Source organism: Adiantum capillus-veneris, chromosome 2, assembly GCF_014529385.1.
Source record: "Adiantum capillus-veneris isolate H3 chromosome 2, ASM1452938v2, whole genome shotgun sequence".
NCBI lineage: Eukaryota > Viridiplantae > Streptophyta > Polypodiopsida > Polypodiales > Pteridaceae > Adiantum > Adiantum capillus-veneris.
Genome location: NC_140932.1, coordinates 81,778,113 through 81,803,229, shown reverse-complemented (window position 1 = coordinate 81,803,229; position 25,117 = coordinate 81,778,113). Strand labels below are relative to the sequence as shown.

Below are 25,117 nucleotides of genomic sequence, written 5' to 3'. Positions count from 1 at the left end.
TTTTTCCATTGATGATGGCTACTTACTCCACAAAGGTAGAGTATGTGTGCCAAAGGACACAGACACTAGACGCCAAATCTTATTTGAGTGTCACGATAGTCCAAGTGCTGGTCATCCAGGTATTCGTAAGACGTATGCCTTAGTTCGACGACAATTTTATTGGCCGGGCTTACATCACAATGTTCAAGAGTACATACTAAACTGCCAACAATGCCAAGTTAATTAGGCAGACCGCCTCAAGGTAGGTGGCCTTTTACATCCTTTAGAGATTCCACAAGGTAAGTGGGAGAGTATCTCTATGGATTTTGTAGTAGGACTACCTACTACAAATCGTGGCCATGATGCCATTTGGGTAATTGTAGACTGTCTCACAAAGATGGGTCGATTCATTCCCACTAAGACTACGGTTAAGACACCGAAATTAGCAAGGCTATTTGTAGAGCATATATATGAACTCTACGGTCTTCCAGCTAGTATCATTAGTGACAGAGATAGACAGTTCGATAATCACTTCTGGAGAGCTGTGTTCCAAAAGTTGGAAACTAAACTTAATATAAGTACGACCGATCATCTAGAAATGGATGGTCAAACAGAAAGAGTTAATCAAGTGCTAGAGGATATACTACGAGCGTACGTTAGCAAGAAGCAAACCAACTGGGAAGACTACTTACATATATTGGAATTTGCTTATAATAGTTCAAAGCATGTCCATTTATGCTTTTGTATAGATTTCAACCTAGATCAACCGTTACGGTGGGGTTGGCTAAGGAGAAGATACAACAAGCGAAGGATTTTCTCCAAGGTCATTTTGACATGCTTAAAGTTGCTTGACAGAATGTTAAGCAAGCTCAAGATCGATATAAGAAGTACGCAGATGAGCATCGTCGTCTTGCTACTTTCGAAGAAGGAGACAAGGTTTTCCTCAAAGTTTTGGAGCATTCAGAAAGTCTAAAGACGGAAAAAGTTGCTAAACTTTCACCATGCTATTGTGGACCGTTTACCATTCTCAAACGTATAGGTCAAGTGGCCTATAAGTTAGCTCTTCCAGAGCACTCACGAGTTCATCCTGTTTTTCATGTTAGCCGTTTACGAAAACAGCTAGGATAGAATGATAACGTGATTCACACATGTGTGCTAGTTGACCTTATCGAACCGCCAAGCATTCCTCATGAGCCTGAAAAGATTTTGGATTCTCATGAGCTTCGCACCAGACATCATGTCAGAGGACAGGTGTTGGTCAAATGGCTAGATAGACCTGAAGAAGGTTCTACATGGGAGAATGTCTCCACACTTAAGAAACGTTTTCCTACGTTCGTTTTCGAGGACGAAAATGATTCTCCAAGGGGGGGGGTAATGTAAGGACATGGGTCCTATGGGCAAGGCCACCGGCACGACCGGACAGTGTGTACGCTAGGGGGGCTATAGGATAGCATGGTTGGGTGGAGACTACCACACATAGTACCACTGCCCTTTCAACTAAGCTATGCTAAGCTATTATGAGTGATTATGTGAGGAGATATACTTCTTTCTCGTAAGACTACTCCTTCTTCCTCTCAATCTACTTTCATACACTGCTAGCTCTCACCATCTTCAAAGGTGTGTGAGGTCTTGGGTCTGAGACCGTGAGGGAATTGATGTTGTGTTTTATAAGTGTGTGCATGGTGCTTGAAGCTTCCATCTTGATTGCACCGGTAAGTTATTGAAGGAACACAAAGTATTGTATTGTAAAATGTCTCCCTTGATAAGGGAAACCTATAATACAAAGCCTTTTGGAGGGGGGACCGGCTCCATGTAAATTGTTGTCAATAGCTTAATTTCTCTCTCTTTTGAAGTATTGTTCATGCCTATCTAACTAGGAGTTATGCTTTTTGTTGCTCTCTCCATCCAAGCACTCTTGCTATGCTCATTAGGAATCTATTCTAATGAAATGCTCACTATGTTCATGTTATTTTCCGCTACACACAAGTTACTAGGCCATTAAATGTTACAGATTGGGTGCCAGTCTTTGCAGGACGACAAGACCAACTTGCCAAGTGGTGATGGTGCACGGTGGTCGCAAGATGACAATATGATGACTTCAGTAATTTGACCCACTCGGAGAGCAATAGGCAATGCGGGACCTTGCTTGTAGAGGGGGGTGCGGAGTTGTAGAAAATAAGCAGTTCAATGGCAAGCCGGCAAGGGTGGGCACTAGGCACGCAAGAGAGGCATGCGAAGATGGAATGGTACCGAGCTGGAGCTCATGGGTTACCAGTTGCGAGGCTCGGAATCGCTTGTGCTACTTGGCAAGAGCATCATAAAAAAAATTTCGAGCTCGAGATGCGTAGGAGCCGATGTCAAAGGTGAGGCAAGAAGGTGCACTAGCGCAAGGGGTAGGTAGTCGAGGTGCATGGTGATGAGCACGCACAACAGCAGCACCGCATGTAGCGGCCCAGGGGCTTTGAAGGCCGTTGTCCAGTTTGTCGACGTGAGCAAGGACCGTGTGCTGAGTCACGAGTAGGAGGCGGGGCAACCCGAGCGTGCGCCTTTAGGAGTTGACCTTTTGTTTTATAAGAATGTGGTTCCCACGAATAAAGTACACACACATATAGAGACTCTATTTCTCTTACACATACCTAGAAATAGGGGGACAATTTAATGGTCTTGATTTCCAGAATTGAGCAGTCTGTAGAAGGCTGAAAACAAAGGAAGTTTGAGAGCCTAATAGGATAGCCAAACGTGGTGTGATTGAAGCATGCGAGAGCTCTATGTGGCGGTGTCGACGATGAGCACTTTCCACACATAAATTCCAATCACTGATGGCTCTAATGAGAGAAATTTTGCAATGAAGTAAGCTAAAAACAAGCACAAAAAAAAGAAAAAAGATATTAATCCTCTCCCTAATCAAGCCTATCTAGCCATGGAGGGTAGTGGCCTCTTGGGTGTGCCAAGGACATGCCCACACATAGCTAGATTAGGTCTTAATTAGTGAGAGATGCAGCTAGTTATGGAGAATGCCAATGGACCGTAACAATAATTTAGAAATGCTAATCCCTCTAATGGATATTCTAATCACTAACATACAAATGCATGATAACAAACCTAGCTAGTAAACCATGGTGCTCTGATACCACTTGATGGGAATGGGATTGTGCTAGCTAGGGTGGATGAAAGAGAAACATCGTGCACAAAAGTGAGTGTGTGTTGGCTAGATTATCACTCAAGCGAATTAGGTTCCAAGATCAATTAACTTGGATTCATAAACACGATCTTGAGTATTTGTTAAGCCATTACAAGCTCACCATAAACAAGGGAGATGTAATGCAAAATAGACTTGTGTTTATTCATTCATGAAATGAACTTTAAGTAGCTCTACAATCTTGCACCACTGCATGTGGGATAAATTCACCTTTCCTCTCCTTGACTCATACTCTAGGACACTAGGACAAAGCTCACACTTTACATCTCTCTCTCTCTCTCTCTCTCTCTCTCTCTCTCTCTCTCTCTCTCTCTCTCTCTTGTGTGGTAGATTGGTGATCCCAAGTTGCTGCTTGAGTAATAGGTCTTGAGTGTAAGACTCATTGGATAGAACTTTGAGGTGCATTGGATTGTTCCTACGATTTTAAAAGTTCTCTTGTCTTGAGTGTGTGTGTGTGTGTCGTTCTATCGCTCTTGTCTGAATAGGTCTTTAAGGTCTATGGGGATCTCTTCGCTCTCTTTTTGTTTTTATAGAGAGTAAACGATCTTTCTACCCCGAATTAGGCTCAGTTAATAAAACCACTTGGTGTAGTACTATCTGGTTCATTGGTCTCCCCCCCCCCCCCCCCCCACCCACACACACACACACACACACACATGCACACACTCATACACACTCCTCCTCCTAGTTAAATCATTGGATGGCTTTCAAATTTGTTGTATTCCTCCTTACACTCTCACTATGACTCACTTTTGTTTTGCAAAAACAATCCATTATTATCGATTGATGTCATGAGGCTTGACTTGGTCCCTTGTGGCCTCATGGTTACAATGCTCCTCCATTTTCCCTCCCTCCATGCCCATGCTTACTATGCAAGAAAGCCTCATAACTTTTTTTTTCCTACTGCAAACATTGGCATTTTTTATTGTTTTTACCTATTTGCAAGAAAGATTCAAGGTGATAATCGTTAAGCAATTATAAGTTATGACATCCATATATAGTGCTTTGGCTCTAAATCACACAAAGTGAGGCCTTATAAGGGGTTTTGTCGCAACCACACAAATGACTAGAAAAGTATAGCTGGGTATTGAAAGGTCTCTCTCTCTCTCTCTCTCTCATCTCAGGTCTTGAGTTCAAGATTTGTTGGATAAATATTTGAGGTCCCTTGAGATTGTTCCTACAATGTTAAAATCTCTATTCTTCTTCTGTCACTCTCTTTCAAGTGTGATAGATTGGTAAATCGAGTTCATTCTCACGCAATAGGACTTGAGTTGAGGACTCATTGGATATCTATTTGAGTTTTCTCTCGAGTAACAAGTCTTGAGTTGAGATATACCTTTGAGGCCTCTTGGGATTCTTCTTACCATGTTAAAGGTTCTCTTCCCTTCTTCTTCTCTCTCTCTCTCTCTTCTTGATAGATCTTTGAGCCTTGAGGTCTATTGGAATCTCTATCTCTCTCTCTTCTTCTTCTCCCTCCCCACATGCACGCGCTCATATACAGTAAGCGTTAGGAAGGTCACTCCATCTCGTTTTTGACACGTGGCACACATGTCGACTCTTCACAAAAGCGAAATGTGATTTTAATCCAGGGTTAGAGGTTTGGGGTCGTGTGCTGCTGCAGCGTCTTTTTATATGTCGTTTTGCTGAGTTGTGCTGCATGCTTCACCGTTGTCATCCTCCTCCTCATAATTTGTGTCATCTTCTTCTTGTTCTGGCTTCCTGATCGTTCAATTCGCCATAGCGCACGGAAGGTCAAGCGACGCAATCACAATCAAGGTTCCCATCGGATACAGTTCAGTAGAATTTGGAGTTTGCAATTCGTTAGCTTCGATCAAAGGTACAACGTAGCCCTCCTTTCCGTCTAGTTGAACTATGTCGCTGAAAATTCTGTTAGCTGATCTTCCTTCATCTGCTACTTTACGTCTCGGGAAGCTCCTGTTCTAACCGGTAATTTTTACTCGATGAGCTAAGTAGTCCACGATGCAATCGTTTCACATTTTTACAAACATTTGGAACTGTTTGACACATTTGCAAAGCAATCTTAGTAGTGTTCTATACCAGGCTGGAGAGTCAATTCAAACTGTCAGCTAGATTACTGTGTTCCTGTATTTAGGGTTTTACATTCTAAAATTACAGTAATTTTTGTTAGAGCTTTGAAATTGAATATACATTTTCTGATGCATTTTGCCTTGCTTGTTGTAAGAAAAGCTTACTATAGCTTCAAATTTACCACAATCAAAACATGTATTTTGTAAGTTGCCATGGTATTTATGTGTGTTTGATAGACGTAGACACAGATAGATATGTAGTATTTGTAAACTGTGGTAAACTTAATCGAAGATTTGTTGAGGTCCTTGTAGGTTAGATTGCATAATACTTTTGGATTGAGAAGCAAAATTTCAAATTTCGCGAGCATGAAAATTACAGTGATATTGGATGAAAATCTGGAAGCCCAAGAAAAGTTGGTTATCTTTGGTCTGTAGTAAAGCACTCTTTTCTTCTTATGCGAATGGAGCTGTGGGTTCCATGTAGTTACTACAAATTGCTTTAATCTTCTTTTTGATTCCCTAGTAGATCTCTAGGCTCTCAACATAGTCTTCTATTTTCTTGTCCTCTTAAGGTCATAGAGAAAGGCATCACTACTTTTATTGCAAATATCGAGGAGTCTTCATGCATGTTTTCGCATTGGAAGTTTGAAGTTCTTTAGGAGGATTCCCTTACATCAGCTTCTTGCTCTTTCTCGTGGAAGTAAAACCTTATTTTCACATTCTTCAAAAATTACATGGCGACTCTGTTATATCTTATAAGCTGTCAATGAGGAAGGTGATCAGCCCTTTCCTATTTGGACAAGCTGTGAAGTTAAGGTTGCATGTTGTCAAGCTTTCAAGGTTGTGTTCTGATTAGGGTTGCAAGTTTTTATGTTGAATTCATTTTAGTCTATAGTTTATATGAGGATCGAAAAATTTGGTGCTGTACAAGTTTGAAGTTTAGAAATTGAGCCTTTGCTCTGCCATGTCCTTGATGTGAATGGCTTAAAAGTGTTGTTTTTGTTCAGCTTTCATTTGCTAATTTTCTCTCATTATTTTTCCATTTCTGGGGTCGAGTGATTTTTGAGTTAATTGTTTTTTTGGTTTAACATATAAACGAGTAAAAAAGGTATATGCAGTTATTCTTACTTTATTATATTCAGTTATAAACGAGTAAAAAGGTGTATGCAGTTATTCTTACTTTATTATATTCAGTTTGCATAATTTTTTGTGTATCTGAACTGTTTTGTGCAAGTGCTTTAGTCCGCTATCTTCATGGTGCATAGGTTTTTCAACTTTTTGTGTATCTCGACTGTTTTGTGCAAGTGTGTTAGTCCGCTAATAATTGTAAGTTCATAATTTTCTGTAATATGAAGGAGGTAAAATATATTTATTGGTGCGTTTGGCTGAGACATCGCTGCATACATAGGTTGTGTGTCTCATCCTGCTCCTTTCAGCTAAGGCTTACAGTTATTTTTATTGTTATTCACTGTTCAGATGATAATTGCCAAGATGCAGATCGGCAGTGAAGTGGTTAACAACATAGGTTGCTAGAATTTCATTTAGACTTGTGCAACGGATGCTACGATTCTATCACACCAGTTAGAGCTTGAATAAGCATAGTGTTAACCTAAAGGCAATTGACCAACCATTGATAATTAAGAGGATATTGCAAGTCATTATAAGTGTGGAAAACAAGTTAAACTTTTCGCACAGCTGACTTATGGGCTTCGTTTGAAATCTGTTACTTGAATGTGTTACTTTCAGGATTTATTTGTAGTCAAAGGAGCATCATGCTTGCTTCTGATTTTAGTAGATGGAAGCTGAAGCTGTTGCATTTTGCCATGTAGTGGAGGTGGGTCCATGGAGCTTTAACAAGGATTCATCTTGTTCCTTGTTCAAGGATTCTTGGATGCAAGAAGACAGCTTCTCTGTTTGTTATATATGCGGGTCTCAATTCAACATATTCAATTGTTGTTGTCATTGTCACATCTGTGGGGACATTGAAATCTCTCAGAGTAAAATTTCCACTACAAATGGACGTTCCAGGTTGCAAACAGTCAATCACATCAGTGTACACAGAGCTTTTTTCAACCAAGGATGCAAAGATTTTGCGGGTAGACAAATATTACAGCAGAGCCTTTTATCTCCTTCATTCTACAGTGATTTAACGGTTGCCACATTCGACACCTGTCTGAAGGGATCGCTTGAGAATTTTGAGCCAGGCAGTTTTGAATTACTTTTAGAAGGAAATGTTATGGATTTTAAATCAGCGCAGAAAATTTCTCGGAAGTTGACCCCTGTCAGGACAGATTTTAGGATATTTTCTTCAGAGGGTGGGGAAGATTCTCCAAGTCCTTACGATTTTTGCAATGATAGCAGGTGAGACTTCCTTCAAATAATCATTGACTTTAATGATTTTGTTTGAGAACTCTGTTGTAAACAGTAGTGATAAGCTGGTGTCATTTTGTGTGCGTGTAGAAGTGATGATGTTGACGAGGAGGGCTCCAGAGGCTTGGTGTTGCACAGTCAGACGTTTAAAAAAGACTTTCAGGAGGATGCAACGGGAGGAAATACCAGTGAATCTGTAAATATTTTCAGATTGGATGGCAGTAAAGTTAGCCCCGAGAAAAATGAACTGGGCTCACAATGTTTTGAACAAGAATCTGAACTGTCAGCTGGTTATGCTGAAGAGCCAGAGGAAGCCTTCGCTGAAAACAGTTTCTATGCTTCCTTGTATAAGGAACCGAATGACAAAGACTTGCTGCTTGACATTGAAAACAATGCCGCATTGTGGGTTGCCCCACCTGCTGAAGATGATGAGGATGAGTTTGGTAGCAGTGACGAGGATCATGACAATGAATTGGACTCTTGGGGTTTGTCGAATTCACTGGGGACCTTAGCTAGCACCAAGTTCAGGAGCAAAGATACCCCGGCATTTGAGCAGCGGAAAGCTGTGGTTGGGCACTTTAGGCTGGTGGTTGGTCAGCTCTTAAGTAGGGAGGGTATTCAGGTTGATGACAGTGGTCCAGGAAGTTGGCTAGAGGTTGTGACCTCTCTTTCATTACAAGCTGCGGGTGTTGTGAAGCCAGATACAAGTTTGGATGGAGGGATGGATCCTGGTCGCTATGTCAAAGTCAAGTGTGTGGCCACCGGGCGGCCAGCTGAAAGGTCAGTTACTTGAAGTTCTATTATTCTCAATGTTTTGAGAGAATTCACATGAGCTCCCATAGAATCTTTTATGGTGTGCATGAAAGTTTCGTTATGTTTGTGGCAGTCAAGTAGTGAGGGGAGTCGTTTGCAAGAAGAATATAGCACACCGGCGAATGATAGCCAGATTCAAAGCTCCAAGGTTACTTCTTCTAGCCGGGTCTCTCGAGTTTCAAATGGTTTCCAATCACCTGTCTTCTTTGCAGACTCTCTTAAAGCAGGTGAGATATACAATTGAACATGCCCAACCTCTCATTTTACTAGTGTTTTTATAATGTGTAGGTTTTTACTTGCTTACTGGATGATTTTTAAAATCTTAATGGTTGTTGATCGTCGTTTCTGAACTATCTTTGTATGTGGTCATGTGAGGGGCACAAAACGATAAGTCTGCGCATGGTGGTGGTTAGAGCATTTACTGTGGTGAAGGATGTGTATCTACTAAATGGCTAGCAACATGCTGCGAAGTTCATTATGCCATATGAGAATTTTGTAATCTGAGAAGGGTCATCAACGAGCCTGTAGTATGTGTGTAGTCCCAATTAGTTGTTGCTGTTGCAATCTAATAACCCTTTGTCGGCAACTTTCATGAAATTGAGTGGTTTAGTTGCAAATCTTTCAGCAGCAAGGCTTATTGAAATAAGTGCCTTTCAAACACATAAATTAGAGAGGGGTCTTCTGAAAGAGATTCGGCGGAATTGCTTCAAGCAAAAGTCTCATACCGTGTTGTGGTTGATTATTGGGCAAGGAAGGCAACTTGAAGAATGAGAAAGAGAGAGCAATCATCCTCAATGTATAATTAGAGGGTGAATTTATCCCACTTGTATTGGCTTCGGCCATTTCTAAATGAATGAAATCCAATCTTTTTTGTTACTTGATCTTTTTGAGAGATTTGGACGAACGTAACAAGTCAAATTTATGAGAGTTAGAACAAGAATGACAAGAATTTTTGCAAGCTGAAGTGTGAAAAGAATTTTTGTGAGCTCAAGCCGATTGTTTCTTTGAGGGTTTGCTTGCTAATCTCTTGAGAGATGTGAAGATCATATGATTGATTTGATACCCGGTAGTATGCCACTGAACCTATAGAGTGAGCAAAGCCTAGGAGGAGAACCAAGTAAAGAACTTTTTGAAAAGGGTCTAATTCAACCTAGTACATTGCCTTTTTTTCACCAATGCTTCTAGTTTTGAAGAAAGAAAGATCTTTTGAGAGATTTGGACGAACATAAGAAGTCAAATTTGTGAGAGTTAGAACAAGAATGAGAAGAATTTTTGCGTGCTCAAGTGGATTGTTTCTCTTGAGGGTTTGCTTGGCAGCTAACCTCATGAGAGACCTGAAGATCATACGATTGATTTGATACCCGACAACAAAGCGGCCACCTTACAGAGTGAGCAAAGCCCAGAAGGAGGAAATAATGAACCAAGTAAAGAACTTCTTGAAAAGGGTTTAATTCAACCTAGTACATTGCCGTTTTGTTCACTACTGCTTCTAGTTTTGAAGAAAGATAGATCTTGAAGAATGTGCATTGACTATAGAGCTCTCAACAAAATCGCTATCAAGAACAGGTTCCAATACCCAGGATCGATGATATACATGACAAACTTCAAAAATCTTGGAATCGATATGAAAAGCGACTATCATTAGATCCGGATGGCTCTTGAAGATGTATACAAGACCGCATTCAGAACATCCTTCGGATTGTACGAGTATTTGGTGATGCCCTTCGGTCTCCTGCAACGAATGAAGAGGATTACAGGAAACATCTCTTACAAGTTTTGAGGCATTGTGGTGACACAAAATGGTGATCAACGGGAAAAAGCGCGAGTTTTTCTTGCTAGAGAGACACTTTTTGGGACACATCGTTTAAGCAAGTGTACAAACAGACCCGGCCAAGATAGAGACCATTCGGAATTGGCTAGAACTAAAGAATGTGCATGAAGGTCAAAGCTTTTGGGGTTTGTGCTCGTATTTTAGGCAAGTCATTAGAAAGTTTGCGGAGATTGGTTCGCCATTGCATATAGGGACCCTCAAAAATTGCAGCATTCAATAGATAGACTCAAGGACAAGTTGACAACTAATCCTGTTTTGATTTATTAAATCTAAAGAAACAGTGTGAGGTTTATTGTGATGCTTGTGGTAGTAATTTGGGTGCGGTCATAGCTTACAAGAGTGGAGTGTTCTCTAGACCTGAGAGGATCTACGAGGAACTGTTAACAATGACACGCTCTGTCTCACTGGGAACATCACTTGCTTGGAGCAAATCTCACATTTGTGTACAGATCATCAGAGATTGCGCTACTTCTTGTCCTAGAAGCAGCTTGTAGACAAGTAAAAGAGATGGGCTAACCTTTTGTCCTAGTTCCATTTCCAGGTTGTTCACATTACGGGAAAGAACTCTCAGAAGCCACATGTATTGGCCATCTCAATGATACATCAACAATAGTTTGAAGATATGCTTGATCAATGACATGCCTTTTCCGATAGTACAAGCCATGTATTTGCAAACCAGATAGGCTTGCATGAGGCAAGGGGTCTTGCCGCAAGACCTCTGTCCTTAGGGTTTCCCGGGGTTAGAGTCTCGGTTACTGCAGTTTCCCTTGGTTATGTTCGGATGGGGACTGTATTTGGTTCTCTAGACTAGTTTATTACCATTTTTAGATGATGTGGCATTTTTCCAAGGCACCCCCTTTTTGCAGGGTCGAGAAGTATTTTTGTGAGTCGGGCAAGTAACTCTTATAAGGTCCTATAAAAGCAAACCCACACTCCCTCTCAGTCACCCATATGTGCCAACGCTAGTAGCAAGAGTCCACCGCGGGAATCTGCAAGTGATTGAGAGGCCGATACTCGGAATTTGCTTTCACGTACTCGGAGCGACAGGTACTAATTGTGACTCGTTGTTTCTTGTTTGTGCTTTTGCAAGTACTCCATCATGGAGAAGGAGCAAGGAGGCCTCAACCTATGGTTAGAGCTTCCGGGAGCGGTCTGTAGAGCTTTACGCTTTGGGAATAGACGGAAACCAAACTGAGAGCTGGCCTCTCGGGAGTTTCGCGCAAGGGAAGGAATTAATCATAGTCTGACGAGCTAGAACGAAGGGGTCACTCCGTTTCTTGTGCTTGTAAAAAGATTCTCCCTAATAAAGATTCTCTTTAAGGGGGGGGGGGGGAAACCAACCCATCTTTTGGTTTCAAATACTGTGTCGATCTTCTCCCTCATCTCTCTTGAGTTGAAAGATTATTTATTTCAGCTTGTTGATTATTCGTGTGCGCTTCCGTTTGTGAGCGTAGGTTGAATCTGCGGACTGCACAAGAGAGGAGTTACTCCGCTTCTTTGTCACACATGCTACCCCGATGGAATAAAGTCACTGATTTCTTTTGAGATTTCAAGGATACTGATGGGTTGACAGTATTGTGTTGAATGACTTTATGTAATGAAATGGGAATTCCTAAAATGAATCTGTTACATGTGTGCAGTGTCCGAGTGCATGTTTGAAAGACGAACTGAATGCAACATTTCTGTATTGTTGACCTGAGGGGTGATGTGGATATGATAGCAACGAGATTTAATAGATCAAGGCATCCGTAAAAGATCAATGTAGTGTGGATGTGATTGCTAAATAAGTTACAATGACCATGATTCTCAGCTAAGATCTCGATGGGGAATGTGATTGTGAATGTTTAGTGACTGTGATCTTCGTGCAAGTGTAGGATATATGTGGTCTACTACGCCAATACTCAAGAGTTTGTGTCTGCTCAACTAGTTTTTCTCCTATGTCTGTTTTACACGATCACAATTCTTTCAAGAGGGGGGTATGTCACAAAGTGATGACGTGGCATGGCCTAAAGGATAGAGCCCGGACAAAAGAGGGCCTGAACCTTGCGGGAAAATTTAGAAGAAATCTTTTTGGCACGTACTCAAAAATACACACATGAGAGAGCACATTAACAAGTTCATTTTGGGAATTCCCATTGCAATGTGCGTCTGCCCATAGTGTCATTCGGCAGAATACTGTCAGCCTATTAGTATCCCTAAAATCTCATGGAGAATTTAGCGACTTTATTCCATTCTAGGCAACAACCTGTGACAAGGGAGTGGAGTGGCTCCCCTCTTGTGCAATCCTCACGGCTTCAACTTTCTGACTCAAAAGACCACATCTCGGCTCCCCACAATCTCCTTCCTCTTTGGATCATAAAGTCGATATCCCTTGGAAAGAGTATTTGTTGCCGACAAAAATCATCCTTTTGGTCTTGGAATCAAACTTCCCGTTGATGTCGAGGGTGCTGATGACGATGTCAGAAATGGGCCGAAATTTGAAAACGATGGCTGATCTGAAATGCTTGGGCTGAAAATTGCTGACGCTAGTGTTCTAGGCTAAATCTGCAACTTTTGGCGATGAGGGCTGAAATCTGCTACTTTTGAGGTGCTTCTAAACGCTAGGGTATTTGCTACATGGGGCTGACGTGCTGATGGAGAAACTCCAGGCTGGATTTGTGATGCTGATGAAAAACGCTATGATGCTGGTACTAATGGGCTGGCTGCCCATCGGGTACTGATTTCTGATGATCTAAATGCTAACCCTGGGGTCACTTATATAGCAAGCTAGGCTGGGTCTAGCAGTGCTGATAAAAACCCCACGACTTGATATTATGCTGGCTAGATGTCACTATTATTAGTGTAAGGCATCATTAATAAAGGTGCGTCATTTGCAGTTACTACCCAGGCTTGGTACTAATGATACTATATGGGAACACTCCCCATTGGTTACACCTAGCAGATACTGGCTGTGCTTATGTGCAATGAGAGGATATGCAACCATGCTAAAGTCCCTGGGCATGCAGGTCCTGCGTACAAGGGTGCCAAAACACTTTCTAGGTTGTCCTAAACCCTAGAAGTAGGAGATAGCTTGTCCACATGCACATAGGGTTAGATGTGCACATGAGATTGCTTCTTCCCCCCATTGAACCGACTCTTGATGGTCCAATGCCATTGGGACTATCTCCTCTTCAGTTATGTTGTTCAATTGGCCACTCGTAATCAAAAAAAATTTAAATTTTGGTATAACGAGGAGGCAACTTAGCCAAAGCTGAATATCCATGTTCCGAACCGATTCGCTTGCCCATATGACGTATCTCATGTTGGCATCCAAGGTCCATAATTGTACCTCCAAAGCAATTCATTTTATCGGAGACACTCGATCATATAAAGAGGCAAGTCAATCCTACATCATCTTTGCGTCCATCATCGATCGGATGTGACTGACGACAAATGGTGTACTGTTGACGATTATAAATGAATGAATCTGAGCACTGACATGCTCCCAAAGTTTTGTTCCGACTGAATCCTTTGGCTTTTGAAAGTAGCTATTGACGAAAGCCTTCAAGCTCATATGCTTTTTGGTGTCTCCCAAGATTTTTCTCTTTGAGTGTTCAAGAGATTACCCATTTCCTCATCAAAGTCCATGCCAAGTGATTTCCACATGTCATCGTGTTCTTGGATCTCTGACAAATCCATTGAGCTCAATGTTATATCTTTTTTGGAGTCTTGGTTGAACTTCTTCCTGATTTCCTTTTGAAATCTTTCTTCTTCAGCTTCCTTACTGCCCTCTGCCTGACTTGTGGAAATCAATGAAGTTTTGCTTGGTTCTTGGTTGTGCATCTCTGGTTTGAAATTTGGGGTTGTTGCTTTAGGAGTACTCATCTCCATGGCATGATATTGAAGAGCAGTCAAAGAAGCTGAAAAATCTTGGTTGTCTTGCCTTTTCGTTTCTTCTTCTGGTTGATTCCAGTATACATTCTCTGAAACAAAAAAATAGTCCATCCAATCTTCAAGCTTGAATGAGTCGAAGACCCTTGCCATAGTCCCTCTCCAAATGGCATAGTTCTTGCCATTCAGTTGCCCATCAGTAGTAAGGGTGGGAAGGGTAGGGATTTTGATTGGTTGATCACTGCGCTGGAGTAGAACTGTGACCATTCTCCCCACTCCTCGAGCATTCGTTGCTCCTTCATAAGCAACCTCTTCTTGTACTTCTTCATCATGGACCGAGCTTATATCAAACTCACACAGATCACCGACCCCACTCAAGAGCACACCTTGGCTGTGATACCATGTCGAAGGTGTGCGGAAAAGGTGAATCGGATGAGGATCAAGTCTGCAGCTGCAAGCAAGCCTCCTCTCAAACACAAGCAGCCATCAGATCTCAGATCTACTGTGACAAAACTCCAAGGTATAAGCCTTTGAACAAGGGCAGTCCACCGTTCAGGCAATGGGCAACACACACCTACAATACCTCTGCACAAAGCACTTGCAATAGGAGGCTAGAGTGATTTCAATGTGTAAAGAGAGAGAGATCCTGTTAGGAATTTCTAGAGAGAGAGAGCACTAGGTGATGGAAATCGCTAAAGAGAGGGAGAGTAGGAGAAAAATACTAGAGAGTGGAATCCCCAAAACATTGGCTAATTTGCAAGCATTGAACAGTATGTGTACAAGGATGGGGAGCATGGGTCCCTTGATAGGGACCTCGGGGACCTTATAAAAGTTACTTGCCGAACCCACAAGAATACCCCATGACCTTGACAAAAGGGGGGCACCTTGGAAAAATGCTACGCCACCTAAAAATGGTAATAAACTGGTCTAGGGGACCAAATCTGGTCCCCAGACGTACATAACCAAGGGAAATTGCAGAAACTGAGACGTTGACTCCGGAAAACCCTAGGAACGAAGAACCTGCCTCATGCTAGTCTATCGGGGTGGGCAAATACATGGCTTGTATCGCCGGAAAAAGTACGTCTACCTCAAACACGGCCAGGCATAGCCATAAAACTTCCCTCTCTCCCTAACTTGTTCCTGGAATATACTGGAACCACCATGTGACAGAAGATGAAACTCTTTTAACACTTTTGGTCTCCAATACTGCTTCAATGTGTTCATCCTTATGCACACTACATGTTTTTGTCCTAAAAAGTATTGTAATGCTCGTGTTCTGTGACAGTAAGAGGCAATGCTTCAATGGGCACTTGGTTGGGGAATGATGGGCTTTAGGGATTCCATTGATTGTATTGACCTATTGAGTACAGTTGCATGTGGTTATAAAAAGAGCAGATGATAGGGTAACTTGATGCTGACTGTGTATTGCACTCTATTATTCATTAGATATATGCTGAGAAATGGAAAAGAGCATGGCTTGAGGATTTTGCTTATGATATTCACTCTTGAGATTGTCGAAGCTTGATCATTGTTATGAAATATATTGGAGTTTCTGCTTACCATTTTGGATTTTTTTTTTTTTTGGCCCCGACTCTCTTGTAATCTTCAAACAGTAAACTGGTGACAAAAGAGAGATTAGGAGTTGATGTCTATAGTCGCTGTATCTGTGTGTTTCCAATAAACGCTTTCGCAGCTAGTAATGCTCTGGACTTCCTTAGTTACAGTGATAATTTGAATTAGAACTAGATAAACCAACAGCTGTACATCTGAAAGCCTTTTTCCTATTGAGCTGAGCTCAACTTCAAGGGAAACTTTGTGGTGAGGTTGTAAATTCACATTTAATTTCTTAGTGTTTGATTTCAGGAAACAGACCACATAAGCATGGCTATATCAAGGATAGAGGCACACCATCCAAGCGTGCTGGTGGTGGAAAGAGCCGTCTCTCGACAGGCACAAGAGCGGCTCCTAGAGAAAGGAATCTCTTTGGTTCTAAATGTCAAGAAGTCTCTGTTGGAGCGGATAGGTAGATGCACTGGAGCAACTATTGCATCCAATGTTGAGAATTTGAGTTCCGCCAGAGTTGGTCATTGTGAGCAATTTTATGTGGAAAAGTATCGTGAGGAACATGGTGATGCAGCTCAAGGCACCAAGGCCTTGACAAAGACACTGATGTTCTTTGAAGATTGCCCAAAGCCTTTTGGATGCTCGGTTAGTATTCTTTTACGTTCAGTCATGCAGTTTGTGATCTCATGTTTTGATATTCTTGAAGTCATGCTGCTATGGATGATTGTATTTCATTTACTATTCTTTCAAAATTTTTTCAATTTTGTGATGCATATGATTGTACTTAGTTATGTGTGTGCTAAAAACCCACAAAACAAAAAACCGAGGTTTCACCTCTTCTGTTCAGATCATTCCCCTCCCTTCTCCCTCATGTTTCCTGCTTCAGGCTCTACTTCAGCACCTGCAATGCTTGCCTACCATGCTTGATGACCTTTGTTGCCTGTACTCACACCCACCTATTGCCCTTTGTTGCCTGTACATATATTTGATACCCTTCGTTCCCTGTACTCACACCCATGCCCTATTGTCACTGAGCATTGCCCAGTGTTGATTCTGTGCATGGTAAATGTAATTACTGACTAGGATGCTCGCGAATATTCCTCCCTCCTTTCCACGTCAGAAACTAACGTAAGAGAGAGAGAGAGAGAGAGAGAGAGAGAGAGAGAGAGAGAGAGAGAGAGAGAGAGAGAGAGAGAGAGAGAGAGAGAGAGAGAGAGAGAGAGATGAAAATGAAATGTTATATTAACGTCTTCAAAAGGCCATAGTGACCTATGAGACCAGAAAGTTACAAGGTGGTGGATCTGATACAAAGTCAGAGTAACAAAATAACCTAATCAACAGTACAAAACAAAGATATATATTATGGGATTCTAGATAGGTCGATGTGAGCTAAGCCGAAAAACTAAGCAAGAATGGGCGGCTAGTTGGGATAGCTGAATCACAAAAGATCTAGCATCGGTCGTTGGCGGATCTCATCAATTTCCTCCATGGTTAGTAGTCTGACCGGGAGTTGTGCATGCCTGGCCAGCGTGCTCTGAATCTTTTGACGTAGCCTCCGTCGATGCTGTGTAGTCCTGCGCAGTCGTGGGCGCCTGGATTTCCCCAGTTCAATCGCTCGGTCAATCAATGTGCCTCTGGTGTGAGATGGGGGGGGGGGGAGCTCTGCTGTGGGAGTGGCTCTTGCGGCTGTCCCGTGTCTGCTCTGAAGAAGTCTGTAACCCGTCTTTGAGACTGGTTAGCCTCGCCATTCATCAGGCTCTCTCTGTGTCTGCGTAGCGCGAGCAAGAACAAACCCAGGCATCTTTGATCTTCGTATCCCATTACTCTTGAGAGTGGTCCAAAACCCTCTCTGAACAAGCAATGGAAGCGGCCTCGTATTTCGTAGTAGACGGGGCAGCGGCATGTATAATGCAGCTCTGTCTCAGGTTCCATGTCACACAAGGGGCATGTCTTGGCCTCTGCTGGTACTCCGCTATATCTCCCGGTTTCAATCCGCAGCTGGTGAGACGATGTGCGTAACTGGCCAATAGCACACCGCATCCCATGAGACAGGTGGGTATCCATGTATCTGGCTCTCATCACAAAACCATCTTCCGTAAGCTGGAGAAGGTGGTCTCTGTAGAAAGCCATCTTCGTGCCCAGTTCTTGTGCTGGCTGTATCCATGTCCTCCTGGTGTCTAGCTGGGTCAGGTCTTGGCGAATGAGCTTGGTGATCTCAGACTGTGTAAGAATGAGAGATGGTGCATCCAATGCATACTGGAATGGTGGCAGCCTGTCTATGCTGAACCCATGCGCCTGAAACCATGATGTCATCTCCCCATACTAGCATGTTGTATCTCCTTGTATGGCTAACTGTCGGGAGGACTCAAGTGCCATGTGAGCATATCCGTCTCTGGGAAGTTCCCATGTGCGGTTTATGAAGGAGACTGATCTGGTGAGCGCCTCTACCACTAGTGGGGGGGCCGCCAGCTCTGCACGAATAATGGCCCGTGGTACTGATGCCTTGGCTCTAATGAGCCGCGAGATCATAGAGACGAGAGGCTTCTCCATGTTCCCCCATCCGTCTGTGCGACCCGTCCTCCCGTGGTGATCCAATGAAGGTCCCCATATCTCAGCCCCATAGAGCAATGCTGAGGCCACCAAGGTGTCAAAGAGCCAGAGCTTCGTCCGGGGTTCTTGAAACTGAACCTGCGAACACATCCTCTCCAATCTACCCAATGCTGCGTGGGCTCTAGTCAGTCTGGTCTCTGCTACTCTTCTGAGTGAGAATGTGGGTCCAATAAAAACCACTCCAAGGTAAGTGTAAGCGTCTGTGTACTCCACAGTCTCCTGGCCGTATGTGAATGTAGGTGCTAGTCTCCTGATCCATTGTGGGGTGGTATTAAACACCATAACCTTGGTTTTACCAAGGTTGACAGTCAAACCACTTTCGTGGGCAAACGTATGCAGAGCATCCAGTTGGCGTTGCATTCCCTCTGGGGATTCAGAGATCAGCACAATATCGTCCGCATATAACAAAAGTGGAATCCATGTCCCTGCCAACTGTGCACCTTTATCCCCGTCCTTGTCAATGTAGTCAGAAACCTCATCCACATACATACCGAAAAGAGTAGGAGAGAGTGGGCAACCCTGCTTCACCCCAATAGTGGAGTGAACCTGTATTGAGAGTCCCTCCGGGGTGCGTACATGCCCTACTACTGATCTGTATAATGCCATGATTCCCCAAATGAGCTCTGTGGGTACTCCCATTTCCTGTAATCTGTGCATCAGTCTAGCTCTGGGTACCGTGTCGAAAGCTTTGCGGAAGTCCACAAAGCTACAATAGATCCGTCTCCCATGAGATCTGCCTTCCTCGATGATGGCCCTGAGTGTTAGGATATGGTCAAGAGTAGAGAAGCCTCTCTTGAATCCTGCCTGCCCAGTTGCACGCATTCCTTCCCTCTCTGCCCATCTACTCAGCTGTTGCTCAAGAATGGATGCATACAAACGTGCCAGTGTGTGCCCGATCATAATAGTGCGATAATTCCGAGGCTCCATGGGGTCTCCTGATTTGAAGATAGGTACTATCGTAGATAGGCTCCAGGTGTCCGGTAGGCCCTCACACATGGCACGGTTAAACATAACTGCTAGAAGCTCTGCTAGTAGGTCTTTGGCATGTATGAAATGCTCAGCTAATAGGCCCTCATGATCATATGCTCTCCCAGTCTTCATCCTGTCAATAGCTTTCTTCACCATCTCAATGGTGAAAAAGACACATGTATGTGGGCATGGGTCGGGGGGGTTGGGGAGGGACAGCTGTTCAGGTACTGTGTACAAAGATGATGTGTACTGACCCCAGGTCTCTGTGGAGGAAATAGCAGAGGGGGGGGGGGGGATTGCTCATGAAAGAGCCGCCACGCCTCACGCGAGTCTTGACTCATGAATAGCTGATATAGATCCTGCTCGAGTCGGGCCAAAAAAGCCCTCTTCTTCCACCACACCAGGCGTGGAAAGTCCATTTGTGACTGTCTGTGAGTGACGTCCCCCAACAGCACCTCCCTCTGAAGTCTGGCTCTAGTCTGGCGGCACTCCTCATTGTACCAGCTGTTCTGAGGCATGCTCCCAGATCGGCGGCTCTGCTCAGGCTGGGTGTGTGGGTATGCTTCTGCTGCTGCCTCATGTAATGTCTGTGTCAGTATAGTAGTTAGCTCCTCTAGAGGTCGCCGCGAGTCCTCAGTGCATAGGCGTCTGTAGATTCCGTCCATGTATACAGAGTCCGTCTCCCTTGTGAATGTGTAGCGAGTAGGGGCTGCTACTCGTGGCCTGTGTGCTACACTGAACTGGAAGGAGATGGTCATCGACACCAAAGCATGATCCACTGCCACCCCGATCGGTCTGGGCTCAATTGTGAGATCCTGGATTCTGGAGATGAGATTCGGCTGTGCCATGACATAGTCCACTGTGCTGGCTCCATGTCTGTGTGGGAAGCATGTAAAACCTCCCGAAGTAGGAAATCTCTGTAGGCCGTTCAAGATGGCCAATCCATGTGCAGTGCCCATGTCTATCAGGTGTCGCCCATACTCAGTACATTCTACATCATGTGATAGTCTGGAAAGGCCCGTCTCTACAACATCTAGTTCTCTTAGCATCTCCTCTGAAGTATCATAAAACACTGCCTGGTGATGGGCAGTCCTAGCATTGAAGTCCCCTAGGATGATGATGTCACCGTCCCTAGAGAACTCCCATATGTCATCATCCAGAATAGAGAAAGGGGACTGTCCTTTGGGTAATGCATAAACGGATGTACTCGGGGGAAAGTAGCAAATAGCTAGATAGAGGTATCTGCTTGTCTCTGCTTTCAGTCTCACCCACATGTACCTAGCCTGCTCGTCCCTGCGGGCTATATGTATCAGTGGCTGCAGATCCTCTCTAAATAACATTGCCACTCCCCCCGAGCCCTGCCCTCTGTGCTCTGAGCGTGTCTCCTGTCTGTAGGCCGTCTCCCACCTGTATCCACTGATGTGAGGCATGGATTGCCCTGGGGCCTGGTGTGTCTCAGAGTAAAAGATGATGTCTCTTCCAGTAAAGCTATCGTCAAAGGCACCCACATCAAGACGCATAGATCCATTGCAGTTCCAGGCAGCTACTTTGAGTGTGGTCCCATAAGTCTCGCACCGTCATGTGGAGCGTCGTTCTAGTATTACCACTTTTCCGTCTCGGTAAAAAGCGATCTTGCCTTTGTCCCTTGCCGCTCTAATCTCCAGCATTTCTTCCTGCATATGAGCGATCTGCGAGAGGGTGAGATCATCCCCGAGAAAGATGCCAGTCTCTTTAAGAGTTGGTCTTTTCTTCAAGAATGTTTTCTTTGCTTCCATGGATGGAAAAAGGATGATGAGTGCTCTTTCTTTTGAGGTTTCTCCACTGCTTCCATTTTTCTTTATGTTGCCCACTCTCCATGCCCTTGTGTGCGTCGGCTCATGAATTCCCATCAAGGCTGTGAGTTCTTTTACTTCTTCGTCCACATTGCCTTTGTCTTTAAGACCGCAAATTCTTACACGTAAAGCGCGCACCCTTCTCCTTTGCTACTCCTCTAGTGTCTGATTAATGATGTTGTTGGGTGTGGGCGTGGGCGTTATCTCTTTGCCTTTTCCTTTCTTGGCCACCTTGATCCATTTCTCGGCTTCGTCCGCCTTCTGTTGAGTTTTGGTAAGAACATCCACCCAAGAAGTCGTCATTTCTTTATGCTGCTCCTCTCCTTCTTTGATGGCCCGTACTTGCTCCTTGATCGTGTTGATTTCTTCGATTACTGAGGGTTGCAGTTCGTCCTCTTCTAGTGTGTTTCTTGATCGTGCTTCGACGAGCTCTTTCTTGAGTGACGCGATCTCTTCCTCTTGGGTCGTCACTCGGTCTTCTAGCGTGCTTATCTTGCTCTCTTGGATCAACACGCGTCCTTCGAGTATGTTTATTGTGCCCCAGAGGTTGCGGTTCAGCTTGGTCATGATCTCCGTCATCTCCTCTTTGCATTTTTGAATGGCATCCTCTAGGGGGTCGGCTTTATCGTTCATCTTCCTCATGTTTGATTGCTGTCCGCAAGGGAGGCAAGGGAGTTAGGTGTACATCCACCCTAGCAACGGACGCGGCGGCTGGGAGTCACTGGATGTACACCCACTGGCGGCGATCGCGACGAGTGGTGGAGCGCGAGGCGGTGTGGCCAGGTGCCCTCAATATGCTCAGCTCTGTGTGTGTGTGTCTCGAAAACAAAAGTGAAGGAGGGGAGGGAGGGAGTGGGGAGGGGGGGTAATGTATGTTAGAGATGAAATGAAATGTTATATTAAAGTCTTCAAAAGGGGCATAATGACCTATGAGGCCCGGAAGCTGCAAAGTGGTGGGGGCGGGGCCAAACGGGAAAAAAAAAATAAAGAAAAAAAATAAAATTAATTAATTAATTTTTTTTTTTAAAAAAAAAACCTCCTACGCGTAGAAGAAGGGACGCGTTTAACGAAAAGAACTTTTACCTCCTACGCGTAGGAAACCTTGGGGGACATGCTACGCGTAGGGAAACTTGGGAGACATGAAACGCGTAGAAGATAGGCAGTCGAGGGGGGGGAGGCGGCAGCGCAAGAGCAGTGTGCGGGCGTGCGCGGGTTTGCTAAGGTGCAACAGCGCGTGGGAGGTGCCGGGGGCAGCAGCGTAGGGGAAGCACGAGAGAAGCAGGGGAGCGTGGGAGTAGCAGGGCGGCAGGGGGGAGCGGGGGTGCGACAGAGAGAGAGAGAGAGCGCAGGGGCGACAGAGAGAGAGAGAGCGCAGGGGCAGGGGGGGGTGCAGGTGCGCAGGGACAGCAGCGCAGGGGCAGAGAGAGAGAGAGAGAGAGAGAGAGAGAGAGAGAGAGAGAGAGAGAGAGAGAGAGAGAGAGAGAGAGAGAGAGAGAGATACACTAAGCTTTGGGGGCCGAAGAGGGGACTGGAAGGAGAGGGGGCGGAAGAGGGGGCCGAAGATAAGTATAAATGCTACTTATGGCTGAAAATCGGCCCACCAAATGGTCAAGTCATGTTTATGGCTGGTTGCTACATTCCTCACTATGACTCCAACTTTTATGCTCGCTTGGATATGGATAGAGATCAGCCCTTTGCTGAACTAGAGGAAGACATTGCTCATTACAAGGATCAAAGTGAAGTCATTGTTTTTGGAGACACGAATGCTTGCACAAATACGTTACAACACGACACACAACAAGTCGACATGCCGCATGTCTCAAGAAGAATGGATGACTCATACATGTATAATCGAAGTTCTAATGATGCAAAAGAACTGGATCACTATGGAAAGTCACTTCTACATATGTGCAATAGTACCGGAATGCTCATTGCAAATGGTGTATCTCTATGGCAAGGCACCAATGACTTCACATGTAGAAAGCACAATGGTGATAGCGTGATTGACTATATGTTGTTCTCGGAAGCCACTCTAGAATGCATACAAAGCTTTACACTTGGTGAATGGAATCCGGAATCGGATCATAGGATGTTATGTATTGATCTCAAGTGTGATAAACGGCCCGAGCATGTAGCCGCCAATCATGATGTGAATCATTTGTACCTACATCTAGATCTCAAACGAGAACTTATATATGCTCATATGGTGGACCAAATGTTAAGCATTATAGAGCATCAAGAGAGCCCAACATTAGAATGCAAGTGGAAAGTTTTCAAAGAAGTAATTTTCCCTTGTGCGAAGGAATGTTTTTTGGTGAAACACATGTCTTGCAAAAGGTCTAAGAAGGGTAGCACCAAGAAGAAATGGTTTGACATGGAATGTAGTCAAGCCTGAAAACACTTGCTAAGATTGGATGCAAGCAAAAACAAGGAAGTTACTTGGAATGTTCACACACATACAAAGCACTTCTTCAAAAGAAGAGGAGAAGGTGGGAAGTCAAAAAACAACTTCTTTTGACGTAAGAGAAAGCACATGCATGTGGCAAGTTTTGGCAAAATCTAAAAGGCAAGCGCGTTGAAAGCTTTGGTGACTTGGCTCGCGCGCTTGAGAAACTTGCTACTCGCAAGGCAAGGGACCCTCAAGGTGTCAAGGCTGAAATGATTAAATGGACAAGCAAGAAAACACGATATTGGATATGCGACATGTTTAACCTTGCACTTCAGCATGGCATGCCTCATGATTGGAGTGCAAATTGGATCAAACCTTTGCACAAAGGAGGAGATGTAAACAATGTGAACAACTATTGCACTATAATGGTTGGTTCTTTGATGGCAAAGTTATTTGGATGTATCATGGAGATGAAGATAAGTGAATGGGTTGAAAAGAATGGCAAACGTGTTCTTAGCCAAGCAGGTTTTTGAAAGCATCATAGCACTATTGATCACCTTGTCACTCTTCGAGTTCTTATGGAAGCATCTCGATTGAAAGGATTTGTATTGTTGCTTTGTGGATTTTAAGAAAGCTTTTGACATGGTACTGCGAGGAAATCTTTGGAGACGTATGCAAAGCCTTCAAGTGCTGAGAGAATTTATGCATGCAGTCTTTCGCATCTACCAAAAAGTGATATGTCGATTACGTATGAAAGATGAAATTTCAGAATTTTTTGCAAGCGTCATTGGTGTCAAACAAGGATGCCCACTTTCCTCAACCCTCTTTGGGCTACTCGTTGATGAATTGGAATGCATGGTTCTTGATTTATGCAGCAAGAAGGCATAGAAGAGGTTAAGATCGGAAATGCGGTGATCATGCTTTTGCTTTATGCCGATGATCTAGTGCTCTTGGCACATACCTTAGAAGATGCACTAAAGCTTATGAGTGTCTTGGAACGCTTTTGCCTACATAGCGGGCTGATCGTGAATGGATCCAAAACGAAGGTTATGCTTGTAAAGACCCTCAATGACGAAAATCCATGCATTGTATACAACAATGAGCAACTTGAAGTGGTAGGTCACTTCAAGTACCTTGGCCTTGAGGTTCCATCCAATCATAAATGGAAGGATTGTGCAATGCGTCGCTTGGAAGCTGGAAAGAGGGCTTATTATGCATTTGAGAACATGTACAATGCTGGAGAGATCAAGAGTTGGGCTCTCAAAAAGTACCTCTTTGACACATTGGTGACACCGATGCTTCTTTATGGAGTGGAGGTGTGGGGTGGAAGCATTGGGAAGTCCGGATCACTTCCCATTGAGGTCTTGGGCATGCAAAGGGTTGTGGAGTACATGCTTAAGACACAACGTAGCCATTTGCATCGACTTCCTAGAATCGCATATGAAGCAAGTCAAAAGGTTCAAAAGACATGCAAGAGCAAAATACTAAGTTCGGGTAAATGCTTGACATCAAGAAATGGTTTGGAAGATGGGATGCATGTCACTTGGTCAAGGATGCGTCGATCGACTCCCAAGTTAATGAGGCCTTCTTACAATGCCAATGTATCACGGCTTGGGAGAAATCTTGAGGTTCTCGCTTCAGCCA

At 43.9% G+C, this 25,117-nt stretch overlaps 1 protein-coding gene across 3 annotated transcripts in view; it reads left to right on the top strand.

Annotated features, from left to right (window-relative positions):
- The first annotated feature begins 4,770 nt into the window (after positions 1-4,770).
- Positions 4,771-25,117, top strand: part of LOC147463074 (1-phosphatidylinositol-3-phosphate 5-kinase FAB1B-like) — an 80,778-nt gene continuing 60,431 nt past the window's right edge. Inside the window, exons 1-5 of one of the 3 annotated variants that reach the window (XM_086487102.1) lie at positions 4,771-5,015; positions 7,056-7,587; positions 7,687-8,376; positions 8,483-8,636; positions 15,974-16,318. In XM_086487102.1, coding sequence (XP_086343228.1) covers positions 7,118-7,587; positions 7,687-8,376; positions 8,483-8,636; positions 15,974-16,318 — 1,659 coding nt within the window. In that variant the 5' untranslated portion in view covers positions 4,771-5,015; positions 7,056-7,117. Of the gene's footprint in view, positions 5,126-6,972; positions 7,588-7,686; positions 8,377-8,482; positions 8,637-15,973; positions 16,319-25,117 lie in introns of all 3 variants that reach the window. The other 2 variants (XM_086487086.1, XM_086487095.1) reach the window with 2 other exon arrangements.